Raw genomic sequence first — 14215 nt, forward strand, 5'->3', positions numbered from 1 at the left:
AAATTGTCAATTGATTTTCAAATTGATATTTAATCCTTAAAAATTTAATCCTGTACAATATTATTATATTCTATATAATTGAATCCTCTAGGAGAAGTTCCTGGCGAGAGGATGAGTGAGGAAATAACCATTTTTCTCGAAGACCCCATTGGAGATGTCCTGGAGGATGACATCCCCATTTATCCACTCATTGTCCTCCAGCTGGTCAGCGAGTTTTTTCATTCTCTCATAGAGTACATAACCGTACACCTGGGTGAGATACACCTCCTTCTCGGCGTCCCTCATCCCGAGGCAGTACGACCTGTTGGTCCTGGCGAGGGTCGCCGATATAACAAACAAATAGGAGGCGAATTCCGCGAGTCTCTTGTGAGTAACTGACTTCTCGAAGATGTCCCTGCCATGAATAATCGAGAGTCTCTCAACGCAATCCTTGAACCTGGCAATTCCATGTGTGAGGACATCAGCTGTTGGTTGGAGTGATGGATGAAGATTGTCTGCGATGTAGAGATCCTTGGTCTGCTCCCACCCGAATACCTTCTTGAGGACGTACGTCGGATTATTCCAGGGATTCCTCTCGATTTTCACTTTCTCGTAGGTAAGATCCCCAGAGTGCTGTAGCCCCAGCAGAGCCATGAATGAACTGGTGCTCAGAACGGTACCGTCAGCTGACATGAGGGAGACAGCGTCCCTGAAGAACTGCTGGAACAGCTGATTCTTCAGCTGTGACGTAATCCCGACGAGCTGGAGACCCTTCAAAATTCCCTGGATGCACTCCTCCGAGCAGAAAGTCTCCACAATGCACTTCTCCATGTCGCAATCCTGGTTCTCATAATTATCAATCATTCCACACGTCATGTATACGATACTCTCCATTGCGTAGATTGCCCCGCAGGCCCTCCCCACCACGTCCTGGACCACTTGATTCTTGAACTTCAGGGCGTTGAAGTCCTTGTTGCTTTTTATGTGGTGTACAACCAGCTGCAGGAATTTTTTCGTGATTCCTATGGCCTGACACCCCAGAAACTGTTTCCCCTCGCCGTAGATCTTCGGGAAATTCCGGCCTGCATCACCGACGGAACCCACCAAGTTCTCCAAGGGGATCTTCACGTCTGTGAACGTCACGTCGCAGTTCTCCAGCCCTCGGAGACCTACGGTATCCACTGGGGGTGATATCGTGATCCCTGGGGTGTTTGTCTCCAGGAGAAAGGCGGATGACGTTTCCTCCGGGCGGAAGCTCTTACCTGGAGGGAACAAATTCAGTTTTTAAAAGAATATTTTGACAATTTGATTATTTTAAATTCTCACCAGACTCCGCCACCTCGCAGACGATGAGCATCAGATTGGAGCGTTTACCATCGAATACGAAAGTCTTCTTCCCATTGAGAATGTAGAATCCCTCGCAATCAGACAACCTGGCGTACGTAAAAATCGTTGAATCAGGTGAACCCTCGTCATTCTCACTGATGCAGGCAGTGGATGAGAGTTCCCCACTGGCAATTCCAGGTAGAAATCGTGCCTTCTGCTCCTCCGAGGAATTCTCGATGATAAACTGCACAGCACTCCTCTTCTTCACGAGGTACGTCCCCAGTACAGGAACAGCTGACACCGTCTCCACGAGTTTTCCAAATTCCGAGGTATTGAGCCCTAGGCCTTTGTACTCATCGGGCACCATCGCTCTGAAGATCCCCAGGTCCCTGAAATTATCTAGAATCTCCTGGGGAATTTCCCCGGATGCGTCGATTCCACCGATGTCCAGGGTGGCGACGTAATCCTCGATGGGCTTCAACCATTCGAAGAATTCCCCATGACGTAGCGTCGTCTGGGGAACGGGAATTGCCGCAAATTCCACGTCGTACTTCCCCAGGAAGAAATTCTTGACGAAGGGCTCGCGTTGCTCCTGTTTCTCCTTGTGTTCTGATAACCTCAATTCTTGTTGAGACAACGACAACCGGGGATTCAGCTCCGTTGACGATGACCTGGTGGGGATCACCACCCTGGACAACTGCCGGAGATTAAATCGGAGGGACAGACTCTGTCTCAGCATCTTCAGGAGTTTTTCTTTTTCACGGACTCACGGGATTTATAAACACACAACTCCAGGCGAAGTCATGCCGTACGTCGATGGCATGAGCCACTGATAAATAATTAATTACATAACGCAAAAAAATGATTAACAAATCATTATCTCTTATTTATTAATCTTTTTTAATTCCTCAATTAACAACAATTACCATTTATTCGATTGTGGAAATTTTATTTAATTCGAATTCAACATTTTGATCGGGCCGTTTGAAAGTTTCCGCCATTGAGCGCCGAGCAACAATGAGAAATTAAAAATAATAATAAAAAAAACCGTGAAAATTGCAGAAGAAATTAATGTACTGAAATATTCTGGCTATTCGAATTGATAAATTATGGATAATGAGTAATTACTCATTGCCAATAATAAGTAAAGGGGGGAGGGGTAATTGTTATTTATTATTTTTATGTTGGCAGTAGTGGGTGCGCCTGGATGGTCGAGAAGACGCGCTCGTTGTGTACGTATTCGTGTGTTTAACCGTTTGTTTATCGATAATTGACGGAATAAATCAAGTGTTTGTGATAAAATGATAACCTGGAGTCGACCCTGACACCGCACATCATAATAACAGAAGGTAACGACGAGTAACTGGAGGAATTGGTGAGAAATTCATGATTTTAACATGTAACCGCCAAAACTCCAGTCATAGACGCCATCTTGAACGTATTTGTTGACAATTCTGAGAATCGAGCAACACCATATTGATGTTCAAAACATTCATCACTTCCTGGGGGTCGTGGGGCCATCATCTCCAGGGGTTCAATTCCACTGGTGATTATCCGGTATCGAGAGCCCTGGGAGAGTCTTTTGTTTGTGTTGATAACAACAGCCGATGGATCTGTTATTTTTATTGTTAAATTGTGTCAGTTCACGAACACCCTGGAGACGATGTTGATGGCTTACTGCCTCCTGGTTTCACATTTCTCTTCTATTCGTTCACTTCCTCGTATCCGCACTCACACATCCCGCAAAAATCTCTCGTCGTTTTCCTCTGGTGCCCGAGCAATTCCTGAAAGCAATCATTCACATCATCTCCTGGACGATCTCTTGAATTCGTGGAGAAACTTCTATGGATAAAGTGATTGTCCAGAAATCACCATCTCCAACGCATCCAATTCCCTCTTTCTCTTGAGGAATTGAATAATTATTTACTTTTCACGGAATCCTGCAGGACCTCGGACTGACCCAAAATGTTCTACGCGCACTTTGTCCTCGCGAAGAAGGGACCGCTGGCGCGTATTTGGCTGGCGGCCCATTGGGACAAAAAGCTGACAAAAGCCCACGTATTTGAGACGAATATCGAGTCGTCAGTGGACGGTATACTCCAGCCAAAAGTGAAGATGGCCCTGCGAACGTCTGGACATCTTCTCCTGGGAGTAGTGAGAATCTACTCGAGAAAAGCCAAGTACCTTCTGGCGGACTGCAACGAGGCATTTGTCAAGATTAAAATGGCCTTCAGACCAGGAATGGTGGATCTTCCTGAAGAGCACCGAGAGGCGGCAGTTAATGCCATAACCCTCCCCGAGGTATTCCATGACTTCGACACACCGATGCCCGAGCTCAAGGACGTGGACATCGAGGCGCAGTTCAGCTTGAATCAATCACGAGCTGAAGAGATCACGATGAGAGAGGACTACGGGAATCTATCTCTGGTCACTCACGATCAGGGATTTGGTGACATGAGTTTTGATGGTGAACCTCCAGAGCTTTTGCGTCATGGGACAACGATGGAGCCACCCCTGGACCATGGGCACATGCTCTTCAGTGATGGCCCGAGCATCGATTCGACTCTAGAGCAGAAGGAGAAAGAGCCAGTGCCAGGTACGTCATCGACGCAGCCAATGGACATCGACACGCCCATCAGGGATGATGGATTTGGTGGACACCTGGGGCAGGATATAATATCAGGTGGACTATTCGAGGGTGGTCTTTTCGATGAGACACCGATGGGAGAGGTGCCAGTGCCAGAGTCCACTGGTATATCAGAGACACCAGGTACATCACTACCGACACCGGCAGCTCCTCCCTCCGAGGAGTCTGACGACGACATGGGTGATCACTTCGGTGGTCCACCATCACCAATGGGAGGAATGAGCAGCGATGGCTCGAGACCGACGTCTCCGGCTGTCGGTGGTGATGAAATTGGTGGTAGGGCGAGTGTTGCCAGTCACCGATTTACCCCAGCACCACCAATAATCCCCGAAGAGGTGCTCAATCACATAGAGGAGGCAGCACCACTTCAGGATCAAACGACACTACTTCACGACGAGGAGGAGAGCTTTGCCCTTGCACCAGTGGACGCATCAGCCTTGAAGGGCTTCACCAAAGCCAAGCGTAAACGTAAGCTCATCGTCGACGAGGTGAAGAATATATCCGGTGAGGAAATGAAGGCACAGCTGTCTGATACATCTGATATCGTGACGACCCTCGATCTGGCACCACCGACTAAACGACTGATGCATTGGAAGGAGACCGGAGGTGTTGAGAAGCTGTTTGCATTGCCAGGAAGATCAATACCAGCTCGAGTGCTGTTTAAAAATTATCAGAAGCATCTGACGAGTAAGTCGTACGATCACGAGGACTTCGGGAGGATTCAGGAGGACGAGGGACTGCCCCTGGAACAGATGAGAGATGCACCTGAGGAGCAGCCAGTGCTGGATCAGTCGTCGATTGGTAAGAGGCTGTCGAGAAAGAGGAAGGCACCTGCTGACGAGGAGGCCAATGTCTCGGGGATGCCTGGAATGGAGGAGCAGCCCCTGGAGCACGAGCCTGATGTACCACCTGCAACACCAGCACCCGAGGAGACACCAGTGCATCATGAGATGAGTATGCCTGCTGAGCCCAGTGTTCCAGAGATGAGTGGGAGTCTGATGCAGTCTGAGGTGCCTGAGGTATCTGGCATTGAGCCTGAGCCACATCCTGAGGGAATCCCTGTGGTTCCGGAGATACAACAGATGTCGCAGATCTCGCAGATGCCACAGACTCCGGGGATTCCACAGGTGTCCCAAGTACCACAGACGCCAATGATACCAATGCCACAGATGACAATGCAGATGCCACAAGTTCAGGCACCGCAGATACCTCAGATACCCCCTGCACAGGTGAATGATCTCCTGGGGTCACAGGGGCATGAGGACAGAATGGAGAGTGACTTTGGTGAGACTGGAATGCCACAGATGGAGAACATGGGGTACGACAGGGATCATGGATTCATTGGTTACGATGATCAGCATCCACTGGCGCACACACCTGCTGGATCTGAGAGGGGACCCACGACACCCTGGGCTGAGGACTACGAGTTTCCACCTTCTGTCGGACCTCAGGAGGAACAACAAGTCGATGAAACTTATGAGCAGTTCGAGGAGAGGGTTCTCAATAAGAGGGCTGCTCACATGTATCACGTCATCAAGAGCAAATTCGATGGCAAGGATAGACTGACACTCGCGGAGATGGCGTACAAGAACTCCAGAAAACAGGTAGGAAATTCATGGATGTCGATTGAATTGATTGAATGGCTCTTTGGAAATAGTAAAATGCATTTTGAAAAATATTATTTTAGGCTGCCCAGAAGTTCTACACTCTTCTGACGTTGAAGAAATTTCAAGTGTTGGAACTCTCCCAGGAATATTCATACGCTGATATCGTGGTGACCAAAGGACCCAAGTGGGACAATCCATCGTTGTAAAAAGAAAACCAAAATCGCCACTGTTTTATTCGATTTTTATAATTGTTCGTCGGTGGAACCAGGAGTCACGGTTAGAAGAAAAAAAAAAATAACTTGGGGAGTACATATTTATTTCACTGTATTTTTCTTTCGTATCATTATGATTGAATAGATATAAGAAAGAGTATATTTCTATGAGAAGAACAATTAGAATTAAGTGACACTTGTTTTTCTTTTTTTTTTCTTTACTGAAAAATAGTGCGACATGTTTTTTCTTTCGCTGTCGAGCGATTCTAGTGAGTAAATGAAGTGCGCGAGTGAGTGAGATTATTCATCACTTTTTCTATGGATAAATTACTGAAGGGAAGTGGTTAAATTTTTATTTAAAAAAGCGAGAGTGATAGTGGAATTTTTTATTTGCAGAAAATATCGATTTGAATTATTCTTTTTGATTTTGTTCGTGATTCAAGAACAATGACAATTACCTTAGATGAAGTATTGACTCGATTTTAGGGATATTTTCTGCAAAGATAATATTCTGGGGAGAAGTGACAGGTATCGAGGGATTTTTCATGCCCTCGATTTATTTGTCGGAATTAATTAACAACTAAATCAATTAGACACTTTAATCAAAGATGCCTTCGAGAGGATTTTCAGCGGATAGATCTGTTTCCCATTTCCTGCATTTTTTCATCAAAAATAGAAGAAGAATTGATTATTCATCTGGAGGGGGGGATTTGATCCCTCGACGAAGAACAATCGATTGATCTGGGAGCGATGGAGGAATGCAGAAGTAAAAATCAAACGGTTGATGAAGAAATAGTTAATAACAAGACGATTAATCCCTTCTGTGTCCCTGAGAATTTGATTAAAAATAATAAGAATATCGTTACATTTGAATTGATTTATATGAATGTATGTAAAATAAAATTATGATGCTGTATCTCCGCCTTAAATACGACTACTAATTAATCCCCGAGTTCAATTAAAGTGAATTGTACAGGTTTTTCGTGAAAAAAAGCTTTTATTCGTCATTTGTGAAGTCTTACACAAATCGATGATTTATACCAGACCGATAATTCGTGATAAATTAATTCTATTATCAATGGATAAATGCGCGTTTGATCAATTTAATAGTGAGTGTTAATATGCAGAAGTAATACATAATTCAGGGAAGTAATAATATTCAAAATAAATCTTCAGACTGTTAGACATTTCTCACTGAATTTTTGAGTAATTTTTCTCATTTAAAATTGAATTGAAGTTCATAAATACAGAATTATCTCGAAAATGGCCGACAAGAGGGGAAATTGTGAGAGGACTTTTTTTCTGGGTAATTAAATTACCTGAATTAAAATTCTCTGACATTTTCTCCTGGAGGATGTACTTTCTGAGATAAATCCGTATTTATGAAGAATTCCGGATCTGTGAGCCCAAAAATTCTGGAAAGAATGTTCTAACAGATTTCACCTCTTGAAAAATTATGATTAATTAACTGATTTAGCCCTCGAGTTCACCAGCAGCATAGGCATCATTATAGGATTTGCCTCCCTTTTGTTCAGGATCGAGTTTGATCATGTCATCGATTCTGAGGATTGTGATGGCAGCCTCAGTAGCGAATTTGAGTGATTTAATTTTTGAGATGGTTGGCTCGAGCACTCCAGCTTTTTTATTGTCCCTGACAGTGCCTTCGATTAAATCAAGACCTACCCACTTGAGATTGGCATGATCAACAGTTGTCTGACTGGAGTTGTGATAAGCCCTGAGTTTGGCGACGAGATCAGTGGAGTCCTGAGCAGCATTGACAGCAAGAGTCTTGGGAATGACCAAAAGGGCACGAGCAAATTCAGCAATTGCCAGCTGTTCCCTGGATGACAGAGAGGTGGCAAAATTCTCGAGGTAAATGGAGAGTGCAGCCTCGACACAGCCACCACCAGCCACCACGCTCTTACTCTCGAGGACTCGTTTCACCACGCAGAGGGCATCGTGCACTGATCTCTCCATCTCGTCGCAGTAGTAGTCATTGGGTCCCCTGAGGATGATGGAGGCAGCTGTTCTGGCTTTGGGGGATTTTATGAGGATGAGCTCGTCATCGCATAACACCTCCTGGACAACCTCCGCTGCTTCCCCCAGGAAGCTCGGCTCAAAGCTCTCATCACCCTCCATGTTGGTGAGGGAAGTGAGAAACTGGGCACCAGTGGCTTTGGCTATTCTCTTCAAGTCTGCCTTTTTGCATCTTCTCACAGCCATTGCCCCAGCCTCGACGAAGTACTTCAGGCACAGATCGTCGATTCCACCTGTCAGCAGAATGACATTTGCACCTGCTGATATTATTTTCTGGATTCTTTCCTTGGTGATGTCGATCTCCCTCTGGCGCACAGCATCCAGCTTCTCGGGATCTGTTATCAAAACTTCAACACCAAGTTTCATCTTTGTTTTTTGAAGGGAGAAGTCCAGGCACGCGATTTTAGCGTGGATTATCTTCTTGGGCATGGCCTGGGAGGCAACAGTGCAGTTCAGGGCGTACCCCTGCACCAGGATTGACTCACGAACGCTCTTTCCATGGGCCTTGAGAATATTGACGGCTTTGATGGGATACAGATGCCCACCCTTTCCATCGTTCACCTTCACAGCATTTGCAGCATCGACGACGATATTCCCGAAGAAATTGGCGTCAGCCCCGATGATTTTCGAAGACATCGAGGTCTTGGCGACGTTGACGAGACAGTCCCTCCCCAATTCATCGACTGAGACTGTCAGGTGCTCCTGGATGTACTTGCATGCCTCCTTGCAGGCTAGTCTGTACCCAGAGATTACTGACGTGGGGTGGATCTTCTGTTTCACCAACTCATCGGCATTCTTCAAGAGCTCAGCTGAGACAATGACAACTGACGTTGTACCATCGCCCACTTCCTCATCCTGGAGCTGCGCCAGCTCCACCAGGACTCGAGCTGCTGGATGCTCCACCTCCAGAAGACGTAAAATCGTTGCTCCATCGTTCGTTACAGTGACATCCTGGGAATCGCAATGTCAAGAGGTCATGAAATCTTATAATATTGGAAAAGAATTGTTGCTTCATCCAGATACTCACACCAATGTCGTCCACCAGCATTTTATCAAGGCCCACAGGTCCCAATGAGCTCTTGACGATGTTGGCAATGGAACAAGCTGCCATGACTGCAAAATAAATGGTGAAATCATTGAATTCGACGAATTAGAGGTTAGTATTAACCCAAAACTCACCGTTTTGTGTTCTCACTGGTGCTCCTGATTGTCTGGATCCACCAACAGCCAATGCACTAGCGACTGTCGACATTTTTCTCTTGATTCGATTAATTAATCACCGGGAAAAATCAATCGGATTATTTTATTTTTCGGAATTAACTCAATGCAACACGCGACGATCGAGAGCGTGATTTCACTGCACCGAAATTTTCGTCTTCTCTCTGGGGAATTTCTATTGGTCGACACTAAAAATTCATCCGCAAAGATCATTCGGGATTGGACGATAATTTCACATATGATTTGTAAGGGTGTGTGAGTGCCGGCATAATTCAACGATTTTTTAAACAATTTTGTTGCTCACGAGTACTGGAAAATAATTGGAAATGTATATTCTTGGGTTTTGATTGGTATAGGCGATTTTTAAGGGGAAATTCGGGTTTCCGGTGCGGAAATTCTCGAGAGTAATTGCTCATTCATTTCCTGGCCTTATATGGACATGTCGAATGTTCCTGAAGGTTTTTATATTCATTTTTTTTCATGATTTTGTTTCTTTCCTCGCCCTTTAAATTCTTGTCATCGAATAATAATTAAAAAAGGATAAAATCGTGGGAAAATCGATTATAAATTGAATACATATTTATTTATTATGTACAGTATTCTCCGGGAGAATATTTGATACAACTAGTAAATAGAAGAGAGTGGGTTTGACCCTTTTTAACTAAATGAAATAGTTTTTTCTGCTATAATTAATCTTTCTGAGGCGATTATTTACTAGAATTTTTCCCCAGAAATTGGGCAAACTTCGGGGGCTGGATGTACCCAGGTCGGGCCTCCTCGGGTGTGACTATTATATGGAAGACTCTGTAGTATTCCAGAATGTTTTCTGTAAATGAAAAACGGTTTAAGATAATTCTGAGTAAATTCAGCAGAGAACTGAGACAGATTGAATTCTCCCTCTATTAATTATCGATTTATCTCGAAGGCTATCGATTTTATAGAAAACTGCTACAGGACTTTTTTGTGGATAATTAAATTTCCGATGAAAGAAGTCCTGTGATATTTTTTCCGACAATCAATTGTTTTCGAGATATCGCTGATTGAAGGGAGATCGACTCACCCACGTCTTTCTGATTTAATTTGTACTGCTTAGCAATTGTCTTCGCGTTATTTAACTCAGGATCAGTGATGTTGTCAGCCATGAACTTTAACGCATCTTTTAGAAGGACTTTTCCTTCCTGAGCTTTTTCAGGCTCCCAAAACCCATAATCCCATTCTTTAGATCCCTTCGTATTTTGTGGCAATGATTTTTCTGATTTTTGTTGGTCATTAGCCTGAAATTACAATTTTCATCAGTTAATTAATAATAATTCAATAGTATCTAATTAATTATCATTCTATTTAATAGAGGAATTCTCTAGAATTCGACTAGAAGTTCAAAATAATCTTGAGGGAAAGCCCAATATTTTTCTATAGAATTTTCAGTAAAAAAATGAAACTGAAACCGTTTAAGAAATAAGAAAAGATTTTTGACTCACGAACTGGACGTTGGACGTCACGAAAATCTGTTTCAATCGATCCTGAAACACTGGATCTTGTTTATAATGATTGTCCATGAATTGGGGATCAACTGAAAGCCAAAAAATTTATTAAAACTCCATTATAAAAATATTTGAACTATAAAATGATCTTTACTTTGATCAGCGATTTCGATCTGCTTTGCAGTGGATGGATAACTCGGGGCTGGAGTCGGTTTTTGCTTGCTGATAACTTTTTGTGCTCTTTCTGTGACATTATATGTCTTCGCAGTCTTTACTATCTTTGATGTAACAATCCCCATTATCACACAATAATTAAAAATCCTAATTAACGAGATTTACACGTGATCATGCAGTTGGTCGTCTTAGGTTATGAGTTTTATGACTCGATTCACTTTTTTTCTCCACAAAAAATTAATAATCGATTCACCTCCAATTATCCTAATTACCGAAATTATCATTGACTGATAATTAAATGGAATTGAATCGCGAAAATGAGAAAATTCGAACGATTAGGGATGAAAAAATAAAATGTTTTCGTGCTGCTGCCACCGGTGATCAATTGAGATTTCAAATTCCTGAAAATTCATTTTCATTAAGATTAAATATTATTTCTGCATAAATTCCTTCATTATAAAAATAATTAATTAATTAATTTCTGCATTTTAAACAATTATTTTGAAAACACGTAAAAACATTTGCAAATATTACTGCAATCGTACTAAATCACTTTAATTTTAATTCTCTTTTTAATTCTCAATCACAAATCACCTGGGAATAATAAATAAATAATTATTAATAACAAAATATTTGAATATTCAATTATTTCTGCAGGAATCGACTGTCGCTGGATTTTTATTGGATGATGCTGCCACCAGATGACAGCTCCACGAACTCAAATCAACGGAAAACACTCGGGAGCCAGTGGCAGACAATAATTGTCTTTTGACAACAATGTGACAGTTGACGGCTGTCAATTGTCCTGGATAATTGATAAATCAGTGTAAAAAATGTGGAACTGGAGATATGCAGTGATTGTCCTGGGAATTCTGGTGGAATCGTGTGTTGGATCTCGAAGAATCGTGAGTTGTCAGTCATTATCAATCATTTGAGGGGACAATGAGATAATTCATGTGCCAAAGGTCATCGATTTTCCTTTGTTTTCGGTGGAATAAGTGTTTATTGTCTCGTGGTGTTCGTGATTGATGGGTAGTGTTTTTCGGATGACCTTGAGGCGTTGTTGTCATGGATACGATTGTCCACAAACAGCTGACTTACGCCCCCTTTTCCGGGAATGATGATCATGACGAATTCACCGATGACAAAAGAATTTACTGGCTTTTATCCTCTTTTTGTTTATCAATTGAAAAATTAAAATTATCAGCAACTGGCAGCAGATGGCACAATAAAAAAATATCAATTAGTGATTAGTGGGAGAATTATCCATTAATTATTGATGAGTGATGAATGAAAAATAGAGGAATTGGATAAATGAGAATGTTTTATGATTTTTGTAATGGATATTCATGATTTTTCAGTTGTTTTCGGAGCTGAATCCGGGTTGTGGTGCCAAATGCACGGAATTAAATGTTACGACCTTTTATTTGAGAGCTCAGGGGCCCAACGATACTCTCCACTATCTATGGGACTTTGTCCAAAGGCCTGGGATACTTTTGGCTGTCACTGCCAATTCTGTCAAGTTAAATATCAGTTGGGACGACTATTTAATTAATCAGCCGAAGTCTATAAGTTTTACTCAGGAGCCTGTCTACACGTTTGGGGTTTCTATTGAAAAGGTCTGACTTCATTCCTTTGTTAATTGTTTATTCCCCTTGAATTCTTGTGGCGAGGACTAAATATAAACAATTTAAATTCAAAATTTTTCTTAATTATCGATGTATCTCGAGACCTGTGGATTTCAAGGAAAAATACTGAGGAACTTTTTTCTAGATCATTGAATTTCCAAGAGAAAAGAATTTTTGAAGTTTTCTTTTAAAATCGATGGTTTTCGAGGTAAATCGATAGTTATGAATCTTTTTATTTCATTTCACGTGAAAATAAGAGAATAATAATTTCAGGTGCTCGAATTCGATGATGCGAATGATAACGGTCACGTGGACACTGTTCCTGATGAGAAGGTCAATATCCTGAGGCCAGAGAATTTTGTCTGGTCTCGTAAGAGCGAGCAGGGTAACGAGAATTTCGTGGAGCTCCATATGAACGGAGAAAATTACTACGACCCAATGAAAAATATTTCGAGACGTGGAAACATTCGAGTGGTGGTAATAAAAATTCTCAACTGTTCAAAAAAAAAAATATATCGAGCTCTGGAAAAAGCTCTGGAAAAATTCTGGAGAAGAAATACTGCAGTGAAAATATTAATTTCTGCTTCAGCTGAACGGATTCTGCAGTCTGGAGCACTCGGATGTGATGCCCCACATGTTGCACTCTGAAAATTCAACCCAAGTAGATTTTATAATAGAAAATTTAGAGCCTAACAAGACATTCACGAGGAGTAGATTTGGAATGGAGCTGCTGATCGTGAGCCAAGAGAGTCCCCAGGTCCCAATGTCTATTGATTTCAAGAAAAGTTTGGACGATGAACACACCCCAGGAATTTTCGAGGTGAAATTTATAATATTTAGATCGTAAAATCAAATTTACTCGTCAATTCTCTCCGAATAATTTCACCTGGTATTTTTCATTGAACCGATTTATCGAGCCCCTCATAATTAATTCGTTGGTCTCAGGTTGTTGAATTAAGGACCCCCTGGAAATTGATAAATAAAGGAATTGAAGAGGCAGAGGCGTATTTGCAGTGGCGACCAGTGTCCTACACAACGTCAGACCGTGACGTTACGAGCTCCACCGACGTAATCCATTATCAGCTGAGAAATTGCTCAAATATTGATAAAAAATCAATACTGTATGCATATTACGGTGGCCACAGGGCTGACCTACTGATGGAGAAGATAAACATAACGATTGGATCGTCTGGGGATGGTTTTTACACTAAAACCAATTATTCAACCTGGTGAGGGGCTAATGGATTATTGAGAGTGTGGAAAGTAGGACAAACACTGGAATTAAAGGATCTCTTTGTTTTTTTTTTCTTTCAGGACTTTTATCGTCGGGTATGGAACACCACCTGATGAACAGTTCTCATATTTGGTGATAATGATACTGTCGATAGGGGTGGGTCTACCTGTCCTCATAATGTCGGTTGCTGCCTTTTATGCTTGTGTCAGGAGACTCAGGACGTCGTAGGAGTAAATGCCGTATTTTTCTCAGGTGGAGAAAAATCTCAAAACAATCGTTCAAACCAATCCGTGAAAGACATGACGAATTTTTTTTAATATAAACTATTGATAAATTATTTTCTACTGATTAGTTCGCTCAATGTCTGATCGCATTTATCAATTGTCTAGTTAGTAATATTGAGAGATGCTTTCATTCGCGGGCTAGATCTATGGAAAAATATTTGTACAGGTGGAAAAATTGTGTAATTTCAAAGTGAATTTGTTATCGTAATATATGTGTTGGACATGAGAATTACATGTGATTTTTTGTAGGTTTAAGGGAGGAGGTTGGTGATGTGCAGTGAGAAGATTAATTATATTTCGGTGTAATTTAAATCCCTGGGATGTCATTAACAAATTTGGATAATTAGGTAAATTAATTCAATTTTCTTTTGGTTTTGGAAATTTTTAA

General features: G+C 42.0%; 5 protein-coding genes across 7 annotated transcripts; 2 read left to right on the top strand and 3 right to left on the bottom strand.

Moving 5' to 3' along the window:
- Nucleotides 1-10: 10 nt before the first annotated feature.
- On the bottom strand, nt 11-2422 carry LOC105268654 (acyl-CoA dehydrogenase family member 9, mitochondrial). Of its 2 annotated transcripts, XM_011308392.1 has the most exons (3): nt 2232-2422; nt 1306-2134; nt 11-1241 (listed from the first exon to the last, which is right to left on the bottom strand). In XM_011308392.1, exons 2-3 carry the CDS (start codon nt 2042-2044, stop codon nt 88-90), a joined length of 1893 nt encoding a protein of 630 aa, XP_011306694.1. In that variant the 5' UTR covers nt 2045-2134; nt 2232-2422; the 3' UTR covers nt 11-87. The 2 variants fall into 2 exon arrangements, with proteins under 2 accessions (XP_011306694.1, XP_011306693.1); XM_011308391.1 differs by having other exon boundaries at nt 1306-2422.
- Nucleotides 2423-2499: 77 nt separating this feature from the next.
- vtd (RAD21 cohesin complex component verthandi) lies at nt 2500-6614 on the top strand. 2 transcript variants are annotated; one of them, XM_011308394.1, is made up of 3 exons: nt 2500-2680; nt 3252-5556; nt 5640-6614. In XM_011308394.1, exons 2-3 carry the CDS (start codon nt 3271-3273, stop codon nt 5763-5765), a joined length of 2412 nt encoding a protein of 803 aa, XP_011306696.1. In that variant the 5' UTR covers nt 2500-2680; nt 3252-3270; the 3' UTR covers nt 5766-6614. The 2 variants fall into 2 exon arrangements, with proteins under 2 accessions (XP_011306696.1, XP_011306695.1); XM_011308393.1 differs by having other exon boundaries at nt 2500-2654.
- A 134-nt stretch (nt 6615-6748) lies between these two features.
- CCT1 (chaperonin containing TCP1 subunit 1) lies at nt 6749-9190 on the bottom strand. Its single transcript, XM_011308396.1, has 3 exons — nt 8988-9190; nt 8836-8921; nt 6749-8759 (listed from the first exon to the last, which is right to left on the bottom strand). Exons 1-3 carry the CDS (start codon nt 9058-9060, stop codon nt 7245-7247), a joined length of 1674 nt encoding a protein of 557 aa, XP_011306698.1. The 5' UTR covers nt 9061-9190; the 3' UTR covers nt 6749-7244.
- A 419-nt stretch (nt 9191-9609) lies between these two features.
- Nucleotides 9610-11318, bottom strand: LOC105268657 (protein NDUFAF4 homolog). Its single transcript, XM_011308397.1, has 5 exons — nt 11276-11318; nt 10662-11082; nt 10505-10596; nt 10087-10300; nt 9610-9852 (listed from the first exon to the last, which is right to left on the bottom strand). Exons 2-5 carry the CDS (start codon nt 10804-10806, stop codon nt 9734-9736), a joined length of 570 nt encoding a protein of 189 aa, XP_011306699.1. The 5' UTR covers nt 10807-11082; nt 11276-11318; the 3' UTR covers nt 9610-9733.
- Nucleotides 11319-11401: 83 nt separating this feature from the next.
- On the top strand, nt 11402-14075 carry LOC105268658 (lysosomal protein NCU-G1). The gene is made up of 6 exons (XM_011308398.1): nt 11402-11586; nt 12043-12300; nt 12583-12786; nt 12899-13129; nt 13255-13538; nt 13624-14075. The coding sequence occupies exons 1-6, from the start codon at nt 11515-11517 to the stop codon at nt 13769-13771; spliced, it is 1197 nt and encodes a 398-aa protein (XP_011306700.1). The 5' UTR covers nt 11402-11514; the 3' UTR covers nt 13772-14075.
- The last annotated feature ends 140 nt before the right edge of the window (nt 14076-14215 follow it).

The sequence above is a fragment of the Fopius arisanus genome, unplaced genomic scaffold (genome assembly GCF_000806365.1).
Source record: "Fopius arisanus strain USDA-PBARC FA_bdor unplaced genomic scaffold, ASM80636v1 scaffold00059, whole genome shotgun sequence".
NCBI classification, from domain to species: Eukaryota; Metazoa; Arthropoda; class Insecta; order Hymenoptera; family Braconidae; genus Fopius; species Fopius arisanus.